This window comes from Notothenia coriiceps, unplaced genomic scaffold (assembly GCF_000735185.1).
Source record: "Notothenia coriiceps isolate Sejong01 unplaced genomic scaffold, NC01 NC01_scaffold00000495, whole genome shotgun sequence".
NCBI lineage: Eukaryota > Metazoa > Chordata > Actinopteri > Perciformes > Nototheniidae > Notothenia > Notothenia coriiceps.
In genome coordinates, this window is record NW_011333196.1 from 193,852 (window position 1) to 210,314 (window position 16,463).

Here is a 16,463-nt window from a genome sequence, read left to right on the forward strand (position 1 = left end):
TACTTTTGACAGAGTGTTAAATACTGTATGTGCTATTGTGAAATGCCTTTATTCCTTTTTGAACCCAGCTAAAAAGTTCTTACCAAACACAGAGAGCTGAGCTTTTTCACTCTCTCTTTCCCCGACCATGTTTGCCGCCACACACACATATATCCCCACATCACTCTTCTTTGTATTTGAAATGGTCAGCTTTCCTCCTCGCACCTAACAAAAAATAAAATGTACTTGCAATGAACCAGTTCGATACAAAGTGCTTTCCTTTGTAGTAGCCTAACAAGTAAATCACTGAGTATGTGATTCAGAAAACAAGGAGAGAGCTCCCTGGGGAGAAACTCACCGTGATCCTGTCATCTTTGAGGTCAAGACGAGTTTTATCTTTCCTCCAGAAGGTGGTGGGTTCAGGGTGCCCTCGTGGAGACTGACACTCAAGAATGGCCGTCTCCCCGACCGCCACCACCACATCCTGTGGGTTCTGCCTGAAGTCGTCGCGTAACACTATGAGACAAAGCAAAGGGAGAAGGTTTATTGGTGCTCTAACTGTAGCAAAGGCTCACTCGGTTGATTAGTTTGAAATATCCTCAGATTATGTGAAGCAGGAAGCTTCTCTGAGACTGAGCTGTCTTGGGCTTGCTGACCTCCACCACCTTTTCTCAACGGACCCTCAGCAATCTCTCTCTCTTTAATAACACAGCCGTCCCCCCTGAGGCTATGAGCACACGTTCTTGTTTGATCTCAGCAGCTAAATGTAAGAGCGATCGAAGCCAGGTAAGATTAACGGTACAATATACGGGGAAGAAAAACAGATCTAGCAGAAGAGAAAGATAAAAGCAAGGAAAGTTAAACTTTAGAAGCAATGCAAAAGAGGGATATCTAGAACAATAATCCGGATCATGCATAAAAATGATTCTCAAATATCCTGACATCCCAGATTTTTGGATTGGACAATTGACTATTTGCATCTTAGATTGCTCCTAAATTCACCAAAAATAAGCATTAGATAATGCCTAGTTTGCAAATGTAAACATACAATTTCAGATAACTTGTATTTATTTTGCCTATTTACCTTTGTGTGTCTTAAAATGAATGCAATTATATTATAAGCTCAAAATATGTCCTTGTCTTCAGCTTCTTCATCTTCACCTCAGTAGCACTTATATACTGTACATCAAATGTTCCACTTTCATTCCTACCTATATTCCGATGGTTCTTACTAAGTGGTTGGATCATATATCATTCATATAGTCAGCAATATATCTAACATGATGAAAAATGTATATGTTTTATGATGTTTGACATTATTTTTGTGACATATTGAGCGGGAAAAAAAATCCTCTGAAAAAAACCTTTAAGGACTCTAATACTTTATGTAAACAAAGGATTTGGAACCTGGCTTTATTGAATGTTCAGATTTCTAAAACGGAATGTTTGCAAATCAGCACATATTTAATATTTAAACATAAGATTTCAGCTGCAATATAGGCTTATTCCCCTGTAGTGTTTGCACGTAAAACACCAGCGCTTGTATTTGGCAGCAATGGCAGCAATGGTGAAAACTATGTACAGAAGCTTCTGCTAGAAGAAACCGTACAGTGTCCATAATGGAACAGGTGCATCCTCTTGGGGTCTTGAATGAGCTTAGTTCATTAAAGTTATAGTGTCTTGTGTACACAAGTGCAGAAGAAAGTATAACGCTACTGGCCTTGTGATTGTACTGGAAGGAAAGTCATAGGGTTACCAAATCATTAAAATGTATCCTCTGGGAACCTGCAATAGCCACAGAGAATCTTGCAACATTACATTATAAATGCAATGCAATAATCAATACAATCTACTCTGCAGTATCAAAAGCGTCACCGTGGGCTCTATCCCGTTTTCAAAGTTGTTATTTTCACCAATACAATATACCAGATTTAAAAAAAAAATCTGAAACCTTGGATAAAAGCAGCAGTTTAAAGTTGTGTAGCAGGCACAGGGTCAGACCTTGGTTACTTGAATGAGCTGCAATACTGCCTGCGCAAATTGGAATAAAAAGCAGGGGTATTGACTGAATCACTCCTTCATGTAGCTTTATGAAATGACTAGGGCACAGGTGCAGGCTCTCATTTAGGACCAAGGTTACAAATTGTTCCAAAATATCACATTTACAACATCAAATGTTCCTGTTGGAGGTTCATACTGTCGTTTATTTTTGAAAAATAAACTGCACGTTTCATACTTTACTGCAGAAGAATCAATACTATAAGGGGTGCAACTTCTCTAGAGTACTAAAAAAGAGCCAAGCATTATGAAAGCTTCCCTGGAGTACAGCTGGTGAAATCTGCCAAAACATTCCCTTTTATTATCTGGAACATATACACCTTTTTGTCATTACAATTCCATTTATAAAACTCTATTCCTGCATTCCTCCACTGTTGGACAAGTGTTTTAATTTATCAACGGCAGGAATGTCTGTACTTGTATGCTCAAAGGAGCGAGGACATCAAGAAGTGTCAAGCAATGCCTAGAAAATACATTTTGCAATGTGAGGTATGAGCTAGCTGCTGATAAGTTAAAAGGTCAAACCTTCAAAACTTCCTAATTCTGTCATAACTTATCCCACATATCAATTCAAAGGCTACTTCTTTAACAGGAACGACTGTACTGTGAGCCATCACTGGAATCATGGTTAAAAATAGAGATTAAGATCCTGCAATGAGTTGTTCCTGCTTTGCATTAATAACTCATGACATGTTGTTTTTGTTAAAAGCCTTACTGCAGGCCAATGTTGTACCTTGTGTGACAACCGTTAAACTAAACTATGAAAAAATAAAAGAACATTCTTGAGAAGAATTAACATATTTGCCAAGAAAATGAATAATGAATGAATATCGTGTCATTTTGGATTACAGATATAAAGAATGAAAAGATAAATAAAAGTACTTATAATTCACACTGAGATGTAGATAACAGGTTAACCAATTTTCTCTTTTCAATTATCCAATTAATTTACTCCGGATTGTAAAATATAGACAGTGTTGTGACTTGTTTTTAAATACCAAATCTAGATGAAATGCATGGTGCATAGCTAAAAGTTAATGACAGTTTGCAAAACTCAGAGCAGCATAGAGCAAGAACACCGGCTGGGTCTCAGTTTGCTTTTCCTTCTCATTACAGCCATAAGCTGATATACTGTAGCACCAATTCCAAGTCCCAGAGGACACCTCTAGTGAAAACGAAAATCAGGAAGGAGCCAAGGGCCCAAAGGCCTAGCTGTCAATCACATCCAGTCCCTGCGGGAGTAAATGCGTCTCAGTTGCAGACGCTACTTTGGCACAGACATATGCCTGGCTGGCTGTCACATGGTACGGTACGCTTAGTGACCCATTCCATACACAAAACACTCATCGAGTCACATAGCTCCCTTCCTGTTCCTGTGTTGTCACATTAAAGACGATGCAGTAACAGCCAGGCTTGTCCCAAGAGACAGTGAAGCCAAGACACTCACAGAGGAAAACACTGATCATTCAAGACAAGAGAAAACCCAATTACACAAAAGAAAGGCCGATAATTGGCTTGGTGTCAATCTAAATTGTGCTTAGGGTCTAAACCCTAACTATGGCTGGGCGATTTGGAGAAAATCAATCAATTTTATTTTTCTTTAATACTGATATTGTAATGATATTTTAGAATTGACTAATGGGGATTTTACATAAAATATGTAGCCTACAGGAGATTGACTCTAATTGGACTCATTTATTGTCCCCGTTTTCCTTACGGGGACAATAAAGTATATCGTATCGTAAATGATGCCATGAAAATAAAAATATGTTTGAGAACAATCATCAGTGATGTGGACATAATGACTCATTGTATAAAGGTTAGAAATAGTGGTAAGTTTAGAAAAGGACATCAGTTTAATGTGAAATAGCCCTCAAAGCCACCAAAAGACACTTATCCCATATGACGATATCCAAAATCCAAGACATTACCCATTATCCATATCACAATATTGTCATAACTACACTATATTACCCAGCCTTAATCTTTTGCTGTGAAGAAACACAAATATGTTACCTGCTATTCGTATATATGTTCAAGGTCTCAGACATTTGCAAATTGTTCTACCTCACTTACCCACATTCTGTAATTTTCCTGCATGGTTTATTTATTATTCCAATTTTGAGGATATTCCCAATTTGCAGTCCACCCAAAAAAGCATAAAATAGGGTTTTCATTTGTTTCATGATTGATGGTGTACATAATAAATCATGGCTAAATAAATTGGAAGTGACTTACTAATTATATACAATCGCTTGGTAATAGGCCACTGCAAATTTGAAAGGGTGTGGGGGGGACTTATTTCAAATACATAAATAGTGTGGGCTCTGTGGTTGGGATTTATTCACCCCAGACATTACGCATTCTCCCCACTGCACTGACAGCTACCCCTCCCCCCAAAACACAGCTGAAGGTGTCTCCTCTCCTCTGCAGGTTTCTGTAGGTGCTGTTCATCACAGCATGTGAGAATTGCTGAGCTCTCGTGGAGGCAGCACCCAAGTGTAGTCTGTTGTCGGCTGGTAATTATTTCAGATTGTGCGGACCGCCACCACTGCCTAATGTTGTCTGATTGAGTACTGCTCAATTATTCAAACACGCCATTCAGGAGGCTCACACGTTTATCAGTTTTCATTTATCAAATCAGAAGGAAAATGATTTGAAAATGGGCTTCATTTCATGGCACAATAGGCGGTAAAATAATGTGACAAGGTGGAATACAAGGAACTATACAGGGACTCATTATATGATTAATAAGAGAGAGGGGGTTGTGTGCATTTTGTTAGATATTCCATCTAAGCATCCTGATTTCTTGGCAGCCTCTTCAGCAGCACTCTACATTTCATTTCAGCATTTCACCAGCAGACTCATGAAGATCCTACTTGATGCATGTTGCTGAGCTCCGTGAATCATACAAATGTGGAATATCAATAAGTCACAAATACATGGATTTAGAGCAGCCTCTTTGTTCCTATGTAGTAGCTGTTGTTTCAAAATATTGCAGAACATTTATCAGACAACACATTTATTATCTTGCCCCGTACACTTTATGTCTCATGAATTCTTCAAGCTTGCATATATTTACTGCATTTCCTCTCTTCAAGGATGCAATTCAGAGATGCTGAGTGTTATGAGAGTACAGCCAGGCTAACGCTAGGTTGTATTGTGGGTAAATATTCATCCTGTTAAAGGGGCCCTATTATGCTCATTTTCAGGTTATGTATGTGTGTTATATATGTATTGAGTGCCTCTACTGTGGCATGTCTCCATGCTTTAATGTTCTAAAAGGTCTTTACTTTTCTCATACTGCCTGTGCTGCAGCACCTCTTTTCACCCTCTGTCTGAAACCAGAGCCCAGTCTGCTCTGATTGGTTAGCTGACCAGCTCTGTTTTAATTTGTAAAACGTTTAAAAATGTTCCACCCCTTAGCCTATCACGTACAATGTGTTGGGGCGCTACCCAATTGAAGCGTGAGTGTTACATAGTGATGTCGAATGGAGGCGTTTCCGGCACCGTGTGTTGGAGAGAAACTCCCTTTGGAGTGACCTTTGGGATTTTAGCCTTTGCAGACCATGTACATGCAAAAAACCTATATAGCACCCTACAGGAAAGAGAAACCCCCCAAATAGCACGATAGGGCATACTTGCGTCTGCGTCTACTTGCAAGTGCGTCTACTTGCTCTCCCTGAGGTTTCTCCCATTTTTTTCCTTTAAACTGTGGGTTTTCTCCGGAAGTTTTTCCTTGTACGATGTGAGGGTCTAAGGATAGAGGGTGTCGTTTTTTCTCATACTGATAATCTGAACAATCTGTGCTATTGTGTTAGCTGTAAAGTGTCTCTACTGTAGGCTATTTTTATTATATGTACAGCACTTTGGCTCGACCAAAAATCGTTTATAAATGTGCTATATAAATAAAACTTGATTTGATTTGATTTGATTTGATGCTGCTTTGACTGCTCTGTTTATGAAAGAGGAAACAACCGTAATGCTAGCCAAAGCTTTCACAATAACATTTGAAGCTCATAAGATACGAGAACATGTCATATTTAATGAGATTGATGACAGTTTCCGTTGATGAATGTCTTTTCTTAGCTTATTTGGGTGGCTAAAACAGTACTGTCATAAGAATAAGGTATCTCTCGTCACTGTGTTGTGTCATTGATCCACTTCGACAAACTTTGCTAAACATGAACATTTGCAATCCAAATTACAAGTCACTAAAATCTTCTGTATGGACTTGGCGATAACACGATATGGTCTATAAGCAAGAAAATGAAGTAACAACCTCTTGTTATGTGTTAGTCTCCCTGTCATGGCAGTGCTGTGCTGTTATGTCTGCCAGTTGGACTGTTCCACTTCTTAAGCCTGGAGTGAATGGAACGCCATGGAATTTGGTACAGACACGGTCATGACATGATCTCTATTTTTCCCTCAGTGCCTGTCACCCACAATATCTTTGTTTTGAGCCAGGCTAGTGGCATGGCTCTGTGGATGTCTGTTGGTCACTCCATGACTTTTGTCCAGACTTAATATCTCTACAACATGTCAACTGTTCCCCCTAGATAGAGGATCCAATTGAATAGTGTTTTTGTTTTTTTAGTGACATATGTTGCAAAATTATTGGATGGACTATTGGATGGAATGTGGTATGCTAGTCCTCCTGAATTGTAATAACCCCACAACCACACCATCACCTGGTCAATACTTTGATTACTACAAAAGCTACATTTCCATCATGCTCAGCTGCATTCTGTGTTTAGTGCTAATTAGCAAATGTAAGCATGCTAACGCGCTAAACTAAGAAGTGTTAGCATCTGGCTCAAAGTGTCAATTATTTCAGCCTTACAGAGCAGCAAGCAGGCTGTTAACTCTTAGGTGTGTTATAATTTAATTAATTTTCTTTTAGCAAGCGGCTCAAGTTTGACTGTTTAGGGTTTCCTGATATCACCCAGGTTTCTAAATTGTATCCCTATGTTAATGTCTTCCTACAATGTTGCAATAAAATGGCCGCCTCACAGGAATGCTAGTGGCATTAGTAACTAGTAATGATAATAAAAGTAAACTATTTGGGCCAAATGCCAAACAATAGGCCAATGATAACTAAACAATCAATTAAACATGTTGATGTGTAACACGAATAATCTAAAATAACTAACATTTATGTTCAGGCCTTTGTAATGAAACAGGAGATATTAAGATGCAAACTCTGATGTGATTATGGAGTTGAATGTTTTAATCCTCTATGACCTCTTGATTCATCATAAATTAAGTCAGTACAGAGCAATAATTAATTGAAATAGACATAAATTCTCATCATAATAGAAAAAGGGAAATAAACAAGGTGTGACGGACAGATGGTGACAAACTCATACCCTAATTAACCCATGCAGCAATTTGTAAAACAATGTAGTGATCTGCTTGTGCATGCTAGTGTTTGTCCATGCATTCAGGCTGGTGTTCCAGCATGGGAATGTATTTGTAACCCCACCCAGTAGAAAATTGTTTTGGTAGTACTGTGAAGCAACACTGCAGAGGCAAAAAGAAACAGAATTGTATATGAGGAAAGATGAAGACACTAACACCTTGCGAGTCATTGCCTGTAACAGATGGCTGGATTCCATTCGGGAATCTCAGATGCAATAAAGAATTGATGTGCTGCATGTGGACAAAGCTCGGCTCAGAGCAGGTTAGAAAAAGCAACCAGGTTTTTGTCTTTTATATACTTATATCTATCTTATATGAGCCTAGCGTTGGTTACTGCGATGCAAAAATCACAATATTAGTGTTGTAAAGCTTTACACAGTTTGTGATCCAGTGTCCGAAAATGCATTACAACAGCTAAGTGATTCCTTATGACAGTGGTCTGCTAAATTGTGGTTTGGAGTTTGCTGAAGATTCTTTTTGAACACTATAGCCTGTAGGGGTGTGTCACTTTCTCAACAGCGGTCAAGGATGTCCCATATCTGTCACATGCATAAAATGCACACTGACGCATAAACACACTTGCATAAACCAAACCAAAAAAACAGCTGCCCTGTTCTTATATCGTAAACTTTGCTGATGATAACAACATATCACCGCTGCTCAAGAGTCAGACACAGAGAGCAAGACAGATCTGCCGACACAAAACAAGGGAGAGCGGGGGAGGATGAATCTGGAGTCGAGAGGGCTATTTACACTGGGGATTTATTTTTGAATAAATAAACAACTTAACATGTCTGTGCCCTGAAAAAGTCATCAGCAATCAGTCAGGACTGCGATCAGCGGGGAGATGGGGAGCGTTTACACAATGTCCCCCGAGGCTACGAGCCCAGCGCTGACGTTCATTACCTATTATAATCCTGCCTTCCCAGCAGCAGGCCACAACATGAGTACATCGAAGAGCATTTTCACAGAAAGAATATGCCACCCAACATTTCAATTGTTGGTAGGGTATCCAGACAATATGGTTTTGGAGAAAAACACAAGGGCAGCAAATCAATATTTGCTTGGAAAGCAGGGTACATTGAATGATTTCAGTAATATAAGTCTCATTATGCTAACTCAATGGTTGTAGGGTACAATTCCAAACTCTTGTTTGCATTATCGGTCAGTGCTTGCGTGAGTGTTTGGGTAGAAATGTCTCTTATTTTATTCACAAATCAAGGATTGGTACCGCAGACGGACCAAATGTGACCCCAGTTCATTTCCATTTTTAAAACCAAGCATGAGTCCGATCTACAAGCGTGAGATCAAAAGTTCCTTGGTGACCAAAGTTGTCAGTTTCCAAAATTATAAGCAGGCGGATAGAAAGCCTAGCAATGCTTCACTTTTTTGGCATCATTAGTGTCGAGTCCAATTAGCGTCAATGTGAATGTTGGAAATAAATGCGGAGTGAAAGTGAGCACGCCTCTGGCTGCAGTAAATTTAGTTTTAGATACTATTTATTTATGTTGATGAACTAGGGTTATCGTTTGCTAACAGAGGCATCGTTTTATTCTGAATGTTGTTTTTCCCAATTTTCCTTTCGAATTATTATCTTTATCTTTGGTCTAAAAACAAGCACATGGCCTTTACTTTTGACCCTTTTAACAACATTAGTAACACACACAACCATAGGGCCCATTCTTTGAATATCTTACTCTTTCCAAGATAAATTCAAATTATGAATTTACACTTTAGGAGGACTAAAACATATCTGTTATGCATTATTTGGCCTTTGAGTTAGGAGCCAGTCAACCACCATGAAGGGTTAAGAATAAACGCCCCACCATTGTCATGTTTAATTAACCTCCAATCTTCTGTCATGTAATGTAAATTGAAGTTGTGGATGGTATAGAAGGAGGGTCCTCCCTTCCCCCTCTCCCTTCCACCACATCTCCGTTCCATCATCTCTCACTTGCCATACCTCTAGTTACAGTAACAGCATTCCCTCAGACCACATTTCCACATCTATAATTAATTACCCCTGTCTCCACGCATTTCTTCAACAGAACACATTCCTCTATCTCTCAGACTAACCTTTTGCAGATCTGCCTGCTCCCCCTACTATCTTATCTGCTTACAGCATGGCAATATGAAATCATTTGACCTGACCTAAGTTCATGGTTTTCCAGTTAAAAATGCTAAATTCCTCACTATTTGTTATGTTCTGTCTTTTTATTTTTTTGAGTATTGAAAAGAACATTTCCCAAATCTGATTATGCCGGGAGGCACTTATGACCCGTTCATAAACCTGGACGCTGTTCTGGTTCTTTTTGGATGACGATTAAGAAAACAGAGGGAAAATAAAAGGGATAAAGCAAAATATAGAAAAAGACAATCATATTATTTCTCATCCAAGACCATGGATATCATAGACCCCTTGCAGCAATATTGCGGAGATGCACAGCATGAGCTGGAAAATGAGTCAGGGATCAGAATCTAGCCTTTTATCCGCCTTGTTTCACTAAAGCAGCGGTCACCCAGAGAGAGAGCTTTCTTACATGCACTCGTCTTCTCTAACCGAAATTATGCACACTGCTGTGTTTCACAGTCATCCTCATCTTCATCACTACAACAGAAAGATCTGGATGAATAGAGCCAGATAAATGTGTTTGCTTGCAGATCTTTTAGGTCTACAATTTACTACACATTTCCTATAATTCTCTATGGCATATATTATATTTCCCTATTGCCTTGACCTTTTTGGAAAGTAATGCAAGAAAGTGTACGCAAAAGAATGGTCTGCGATAATCTGTGCGTCTGCACCATCCAGCATGATCAAACACATCTGATGGCCACCAAAGATGGTGCTAAGCTGTGTTTACCACAACATTCTGGTTATACCCTTCTCTGCACGGGTACATACAGATGGCCCACAATATGTGCATGTTTGGATAGCATATAGATACGTGTGAATGCTTTCGAATAAATGCTTGGAGCTGTGAAGCAGGGCCCTGCACCCCCACGACTGCTGGCATTCGACACAATAGAAAACTAATAATATGGTAATGCCATGCTGCCACGTCATCTGATAATGTATGGTACGCTTTGTTTGCACTGATTTGACCTTTGATCTCTAAATGGGAAAATGAACTGAAATGATCAAATGTGAGTGTGCTACACAGGGTTCATATGACCTGAGGTGACGCCTATCATAGGCATTTGTACATAATTCCTCAACCCCAGAAAAAGCCACCATGTTATCCACAGTATTGACATAGACTGGTATCAGGAACGGTCAACTTTTTCCGGTTTAAAGAATTTGATAAATATATATTGTTCTATATTTTTATTTTAAAGGGCCCATGTCATGCTTTTCCGGTTATTACCCGTCCCCTTGTGTGTTATGAAGGTTTTTATGCATGTAAACGATCTGCAGAGTCAAAAACCCTCAAAGTACACCCTGTAGCGAGTAAAACTCTAACACAGAAAATACCTCCCCAAATAGCCTTGTTGGAGATTTCTCATTTTCCATTGTTTACTTCCTGGGTACTCTGACATGGGGATACCCAGAGGCCACACCCTCTGCCAGCATTTCACGAAACAAACCTTCCCAAACCTTTCAGCGATTCATGCCGGATATGTACAGCGTAGGGCACCAAAGAACGATGCTGCTCCTACTTTATTTGGACCAGCGGGAGATTCGGGTACACAACCTGTAAGTATTCATTGTTGTTTGTATATTTATGATGTTTAAAACAAACAAGATATCTACCACGACTGTTTAAATGGGTAAACGTTTTTCGGGCTGCTAAGTTGGGATCGCGGAGAAATGCTCTCCGCAGACCCATGCTCACATCGTTATAAACCTTTTTCTTACTCAATATCAAGCCACTGTTTGTGTGTGCTCAGGATGAGTTTAGCTTGTTCTCGCTGTATCGCCGACACGGGAGCCTGTTCGCTCCTCCCAGCAGATCGCAGCAACGAGCCCCGCAACGAGCCCCGCAACGAGCCGACCAATCAGAGCACACTGGGCTCACAGGGAGGGGGGGGGGGAGGCAGGAGCTCCAACAAGCTGTACAGGACAGAGAGTGAATACCTGGTGAATACACATACTACAATGTGAGTTTGGAAAATTGCACAGTATAAATCTATTTTAGTAGACCTCAACAATGGAATTATGATCAGTAGAAATGGCCATGACATGGGACCTTTAACAAAGATTTGATTTGAGTTTGACCAAATATGTACTTAGTCGGATATTATACAAGATTTGTTCAAATTTCCCTGCAATTTCCTGTTACTATTGATTGGATGACAAAAAGAATATTCAATAATAACTATGTTTTTTCTTTCTGGATATACATTTATGACTAGGCAAATCTGATCAGGTAAGCTCTTGGCTTAGCGTGTTTACATTGAAACGGATGCACCAACAAATGTAAGAAGTAGTCCATTCCCTCAGACTTATAGTGTTTCCCCTTTCATATAGAATTCACTACAACCACACTTCCTGGAGTAGGGAAAACGTTTTTTTGTATCTCTTTGGAACCTCTGTTTGACCGCTGCTAACATAACAGCTAACATAACACAAACTAGCTTCCTTCCTGTTGTTTTAAACACAGATGTGTTGTAAGAAAAAATAAGTTGTGATGAAAGTAAGTACACTGCATCCCAAAAAGTATGTTTTATTGTCCGGACAAGGTGAGTGATAACTGAAGCCAGTCATTGGCGGTATCCGCTGTACTAGCAAAACCAGAAACACTGTTTTTATCAAATTTTGGCACCAACTTGGTATGGGAGTATGAGTTCTCATGAAATCCCTATGTGTTATTAACCCTATAAGCTCCTCCCATCTCTACCCCAGCCCCCCTCACCGATGCTCCACTGAGCAGCTTAGAAGATGATTCACCCCAAATCTCTGTTAATCACATCTATGCACACCCCCTGGTACAGCCAGGGTCACCCAGTACAGATCATGTTCATACATGGGGAGCAGCTGTTGGTGGATGAGGCTGACCTGCTGCTCAATAACACCTTACCAGGAGCTCTTCCTACCCCTTTTATCACATAAAGACTCTAAGTAGATTAAAATATGCCATCTATCAGAAAAAAGACTGTGGTGCCACTTCAGAATATGGCATACATTCTTTATATATGACATTTCCATAGATGAATAAGTATGGAAAATCAGTCCAATCTCCCAGTGATCGCCCATCATGGGGTGATCAGTCTCCGCTGGGAGAGCACGTCGTTCCCCGTGTGAACACACACATGCATATTCATGCGCTCGCTGGTGAAGGTACAGGGACACACACAGAGGGAGGTACATGTGCAAACACAATCGCACACAGCATCTCTTTCTCTCTTTGGCACACAGAGAGAAGATAAAACTGCTCAATCCATCAACAGCTTTATGCCACAGACATTCAAGTTAATCATCTATCCCTTCATCCTCTGTCAGTCTTTCTCGATATTCTTTCACCCACATATCCATTTTATAGTATATTATGTGAAACAAAGGAGGAGGCTTCTTCCAACTATCCAATAACAATCTACGTCTGTCTCCACCACAGTGCATCTTTCCATCCATTACTCCCTAAAGACAAATACGTTTGCAATGATTTTCAGACTGAATCTCAAGCCAACTAAAAATAATTAGAAATAGGGAATTGTGTTATTTGAGTGTACTATGCAGTGGTTGACAAAATAACTGTAAATAGTGACATGGCTAATCTGAGCACAGCTGTTAGCATTAGGTCCTTTAATCCTCGTCCAGATCGGTGATGCGCTCACACTGACTTGGGGACAGATGAGCAACAGCCACCAGGTTGCCAAGTGGGCTAAAGGCAGCAGACTGGTCCGACGCTCACTTAGAGGCATGATAAGCTGTGAATCTGCGGGTCCTGGAGAGCAGCTCCACACAGCACAGTCTTTGTGTTGCATCATCCTTTTGACAAAATGTGACTTACTCTGCTGCTGCAATCTCACACCAAAACTAAGGAAGCACAGTAATACTGGGTGGCTGACAATACTGAAAAGGCAATTTCCTTAATTAAAGTAAAAATATGAATACATTTTGTCTTTTGTTGTAACCACTGAGCCAAGGCAATGATTTAACAGAACCACACTTGGCTATTCTTTTTAAATGCTCAATATAAATGTTTAAAGTTAAAACGGTAGACTCAAAGGACATAACTCACCATTGTTTGTAGTTAAACACTAGCAATCAAGGTTTGTGCCTTTTCTGTGATGTTTTTCCTTCATACTAACACAGTAACAGTGCCAGTGTGTTACCATGGAAACATGAGAGCAACTGTTTCCAACGTAGTGTAGTCAAAGATTTTTCTTCTATCTTCTTACAAATTCTACACTATTAAACCAGGATGACACTTGGAAAACGCAGACCTCCGACAAAGCCAATGGTGCATTGAAGTGGTCCTCGAATGGTGCCATTTCCCAAACAACACATTGTAATCGCTCTCTGAGTTGTGGATCTTACTTGATGAGGCGTACATGTGAATTTGACCAGTTGGGAGATAATTTTCCCAATTATTATACACCACATAAATGCAGCACAAATGCCATTATCTCACAATGTTAATGAAAGTGAAACATAATTGGTGTATCTCTGACTTGGATCCACTCCAAAACATGATGTGCTCCTTTTTGGCCCAAGCTTCACCTGGGAAAAACGGTCCAGTAGTTTCCAGTGCCAGTAATCCTGCTGAAAGACCAATGAAGCCAAAAACATTACGTCCTTGGCTATTAGGTCACACATTTGTATAGAAATTGTTTATGCAAACACATGTTATGTTATGTTATGTTAGGACACCTTAAAGAAGCTCATTTATGCAAATGTTCAGGTTCATATTTGTAATTTGTGCCTTTACTGTGACATGTCTCCATGCTTTGATGTTCAAAAAGCTCTTTATTTTTCTCATACTGCCTGTGCTGCAGTACCTCTTTTCACCCTCTGTCAGAAACCAGAGCCCAGTCTGCTCAGATTGGTTAGCTGGCTGGCACTGTTCTGGTCAACCGCTAAGAGATGTCTCACCCAATTAGCCTAATGTGTTGGAGAGCCAGCCAATAGAAGCGCAAGGGTTACATAGTGATGTCACTATGTCACGAAAAGGATTCCAATCGATATGTTTCAGGCAGGGGGGGAGTGTGTGGGAAAGAAACTCCCTCTGGAGGAAACCTTTAGCCTTTGGAGACCATTTACATGCACAAAAACCAATACAACATGCTACAGGTTTTCAGCTTATCTTTGTCTCTTTTTTCGCCTATTTATACTGGAGTTATTTAAAAAAAATGTTTTAAGACTGCACAGCTCGGCAAGCAAACACACACATTCTGTGTATAAAGAGAGTGAGCTCAGATGGTCTCTGAATTAAGGAGGATCTGTAACATTTGATTTTCCATCCCAATGATTTATCAGATTTGATGAGAATCAAATCCTGTTTGTTGATGCTTTCATAACCTGTCAATCAGAGTTACAACTAACATGCTATCACTCATCAAAAAGAGCTCCCCCAGATGAAATACAGTGCACAACAACGGGATGGTTATTTTTTTGCTTGCAGGCACTGTGTTAACCCCTGTAAATCATGATAAAAATGACAGCAAGGCTGACTGTGCAGTGCAAAGTGCTTCTCTGTTCCTGACAGACCGGAGCCAGTCTGACTGTACGGTCTCATCTGCATACTGTACAGCGCCATGTGCCAAGCTCAATTCCAGTCCGTGGTCAGATGGACAAGAGAGGAAAAAAAGAAACATCTGTGTCAAGTATCAGAAAGAGGAAAGGTCAGAAGAGTAAGACATGTGATAAATGACTGACAGATGCAAGCCCATGCATGGGTGCCAACATGTATTCTCTAGGTTCAAAGCGGAAGGAAACTGACAATCTTGCTTTAATCTCCTGGATAAGGAAAACCAACCAACACTCCCAAGGCATGCAAACAAAGACTGCAAACAAAAAAAGACCCAGTTGGCATCCAAAACCTGTCCGCTTTTAACACACTCCTGAAAAACAAAGATTACTTAGTGAAATTGAAACTACAACATTTTATAATTTGTTTTCCCCATAATAATTTTATTATGGGATCATTTTACGTACATCGAGCTAGTGGCACTAAGAAGGAAATATATCGACATTTGAAAATGTAATTGCGGTTTCTAAAAAAAAAAAGGATGACATTGACTAACTCGTTGCTGGCCTTCGACAAAATAACTCGGTATGTGCAAGCAGAAAAACGACTAAATGATTCGGATTTATTTAATTGGCTTTTAAAGAACAAAGAGTTCCACAAATGCCAAAACAAATTAAAAGGTTGTTTTCCTTTCCATGCTAATTATGAAATCCTGAAATATACTAGGAAGGCACCAAGATGCTTTCAAAGGCATAATACAATGGACTACAATGTGTGGATACTTTCTGCTCATTATAAGCATGTGGTGTTTCTCAATGTGAAATACACATGCGAAAAAGCTCTGAGATATGAAAAAAGGAGGATATGGAGGAATGAAGAAAGGGTCAATCAATAAAAGTTGGCTTTTCATAGTTAATAAAGCTGTACTCAGACTGCTCTCGCAATACTACAAAAATGCACTTATTGTTAAGTTGCTCTAATTACTGGCTGGCAGAGGCATTTGAGAAAAGCACCATTAACCCCGGCATCCATAAGAAACAGAAAACAGCGGGGTGTTTTCTCTCAGGGAATGTAATTGATGAGACACCGTGGAACAACACACCCACTGGAGCATCCAGTCCCAGGGCAAATTATTACTTGGCGTACAGTAAGTGTGGTGTCTACCTGTTTCCACAATGGTTACTGCATAACATACAGTTAAACATCTACTTTGGTGAAATAAAACCAGTTTTTTCCTGTTGTATACCAATATCAAATTGCGTCGTTTCACTGTTAATAGTTAACATGTCCTTTGTGAAGATTACCATGTAGAAAACGGATGTGTATTTCAGCATTTTCCTTTTCCTGGCAGCAGACATGTGCGCTAAGTAAACA

The 16,463-nt window shown here is 39.8% G+C and overlaps 1 protein-coding gene across 3 annotated transcripts in view; it reads right to left on the reverse strand.

Moving 5' to 3' along the window:
• LOC104954804 (roundabout homolog 2-like) overlaps positions 1–16,463 on the reverse strand; it is a 111,847-nt gene that overhangs the window by 51,119 nt on the left and 44,265 nt on the right. For all 3 annotated transcript variants that reach the window (XM_010782000.1, XM_010782007.1, XM_010781993.1), the window contains exons 3-4: positions 338–495; positions 84–204 (exon numbers count right to left, since the gene is read on the reverse strand). In XM_010782000.1, coding sequence (XP_010780302.1) covers positions 84–204; positions 338–495 — 279 coding nt within the window. The remainder of the gene's footprint in view (positions 1–83; positions 205–337; positions 496–16,463) is intronic.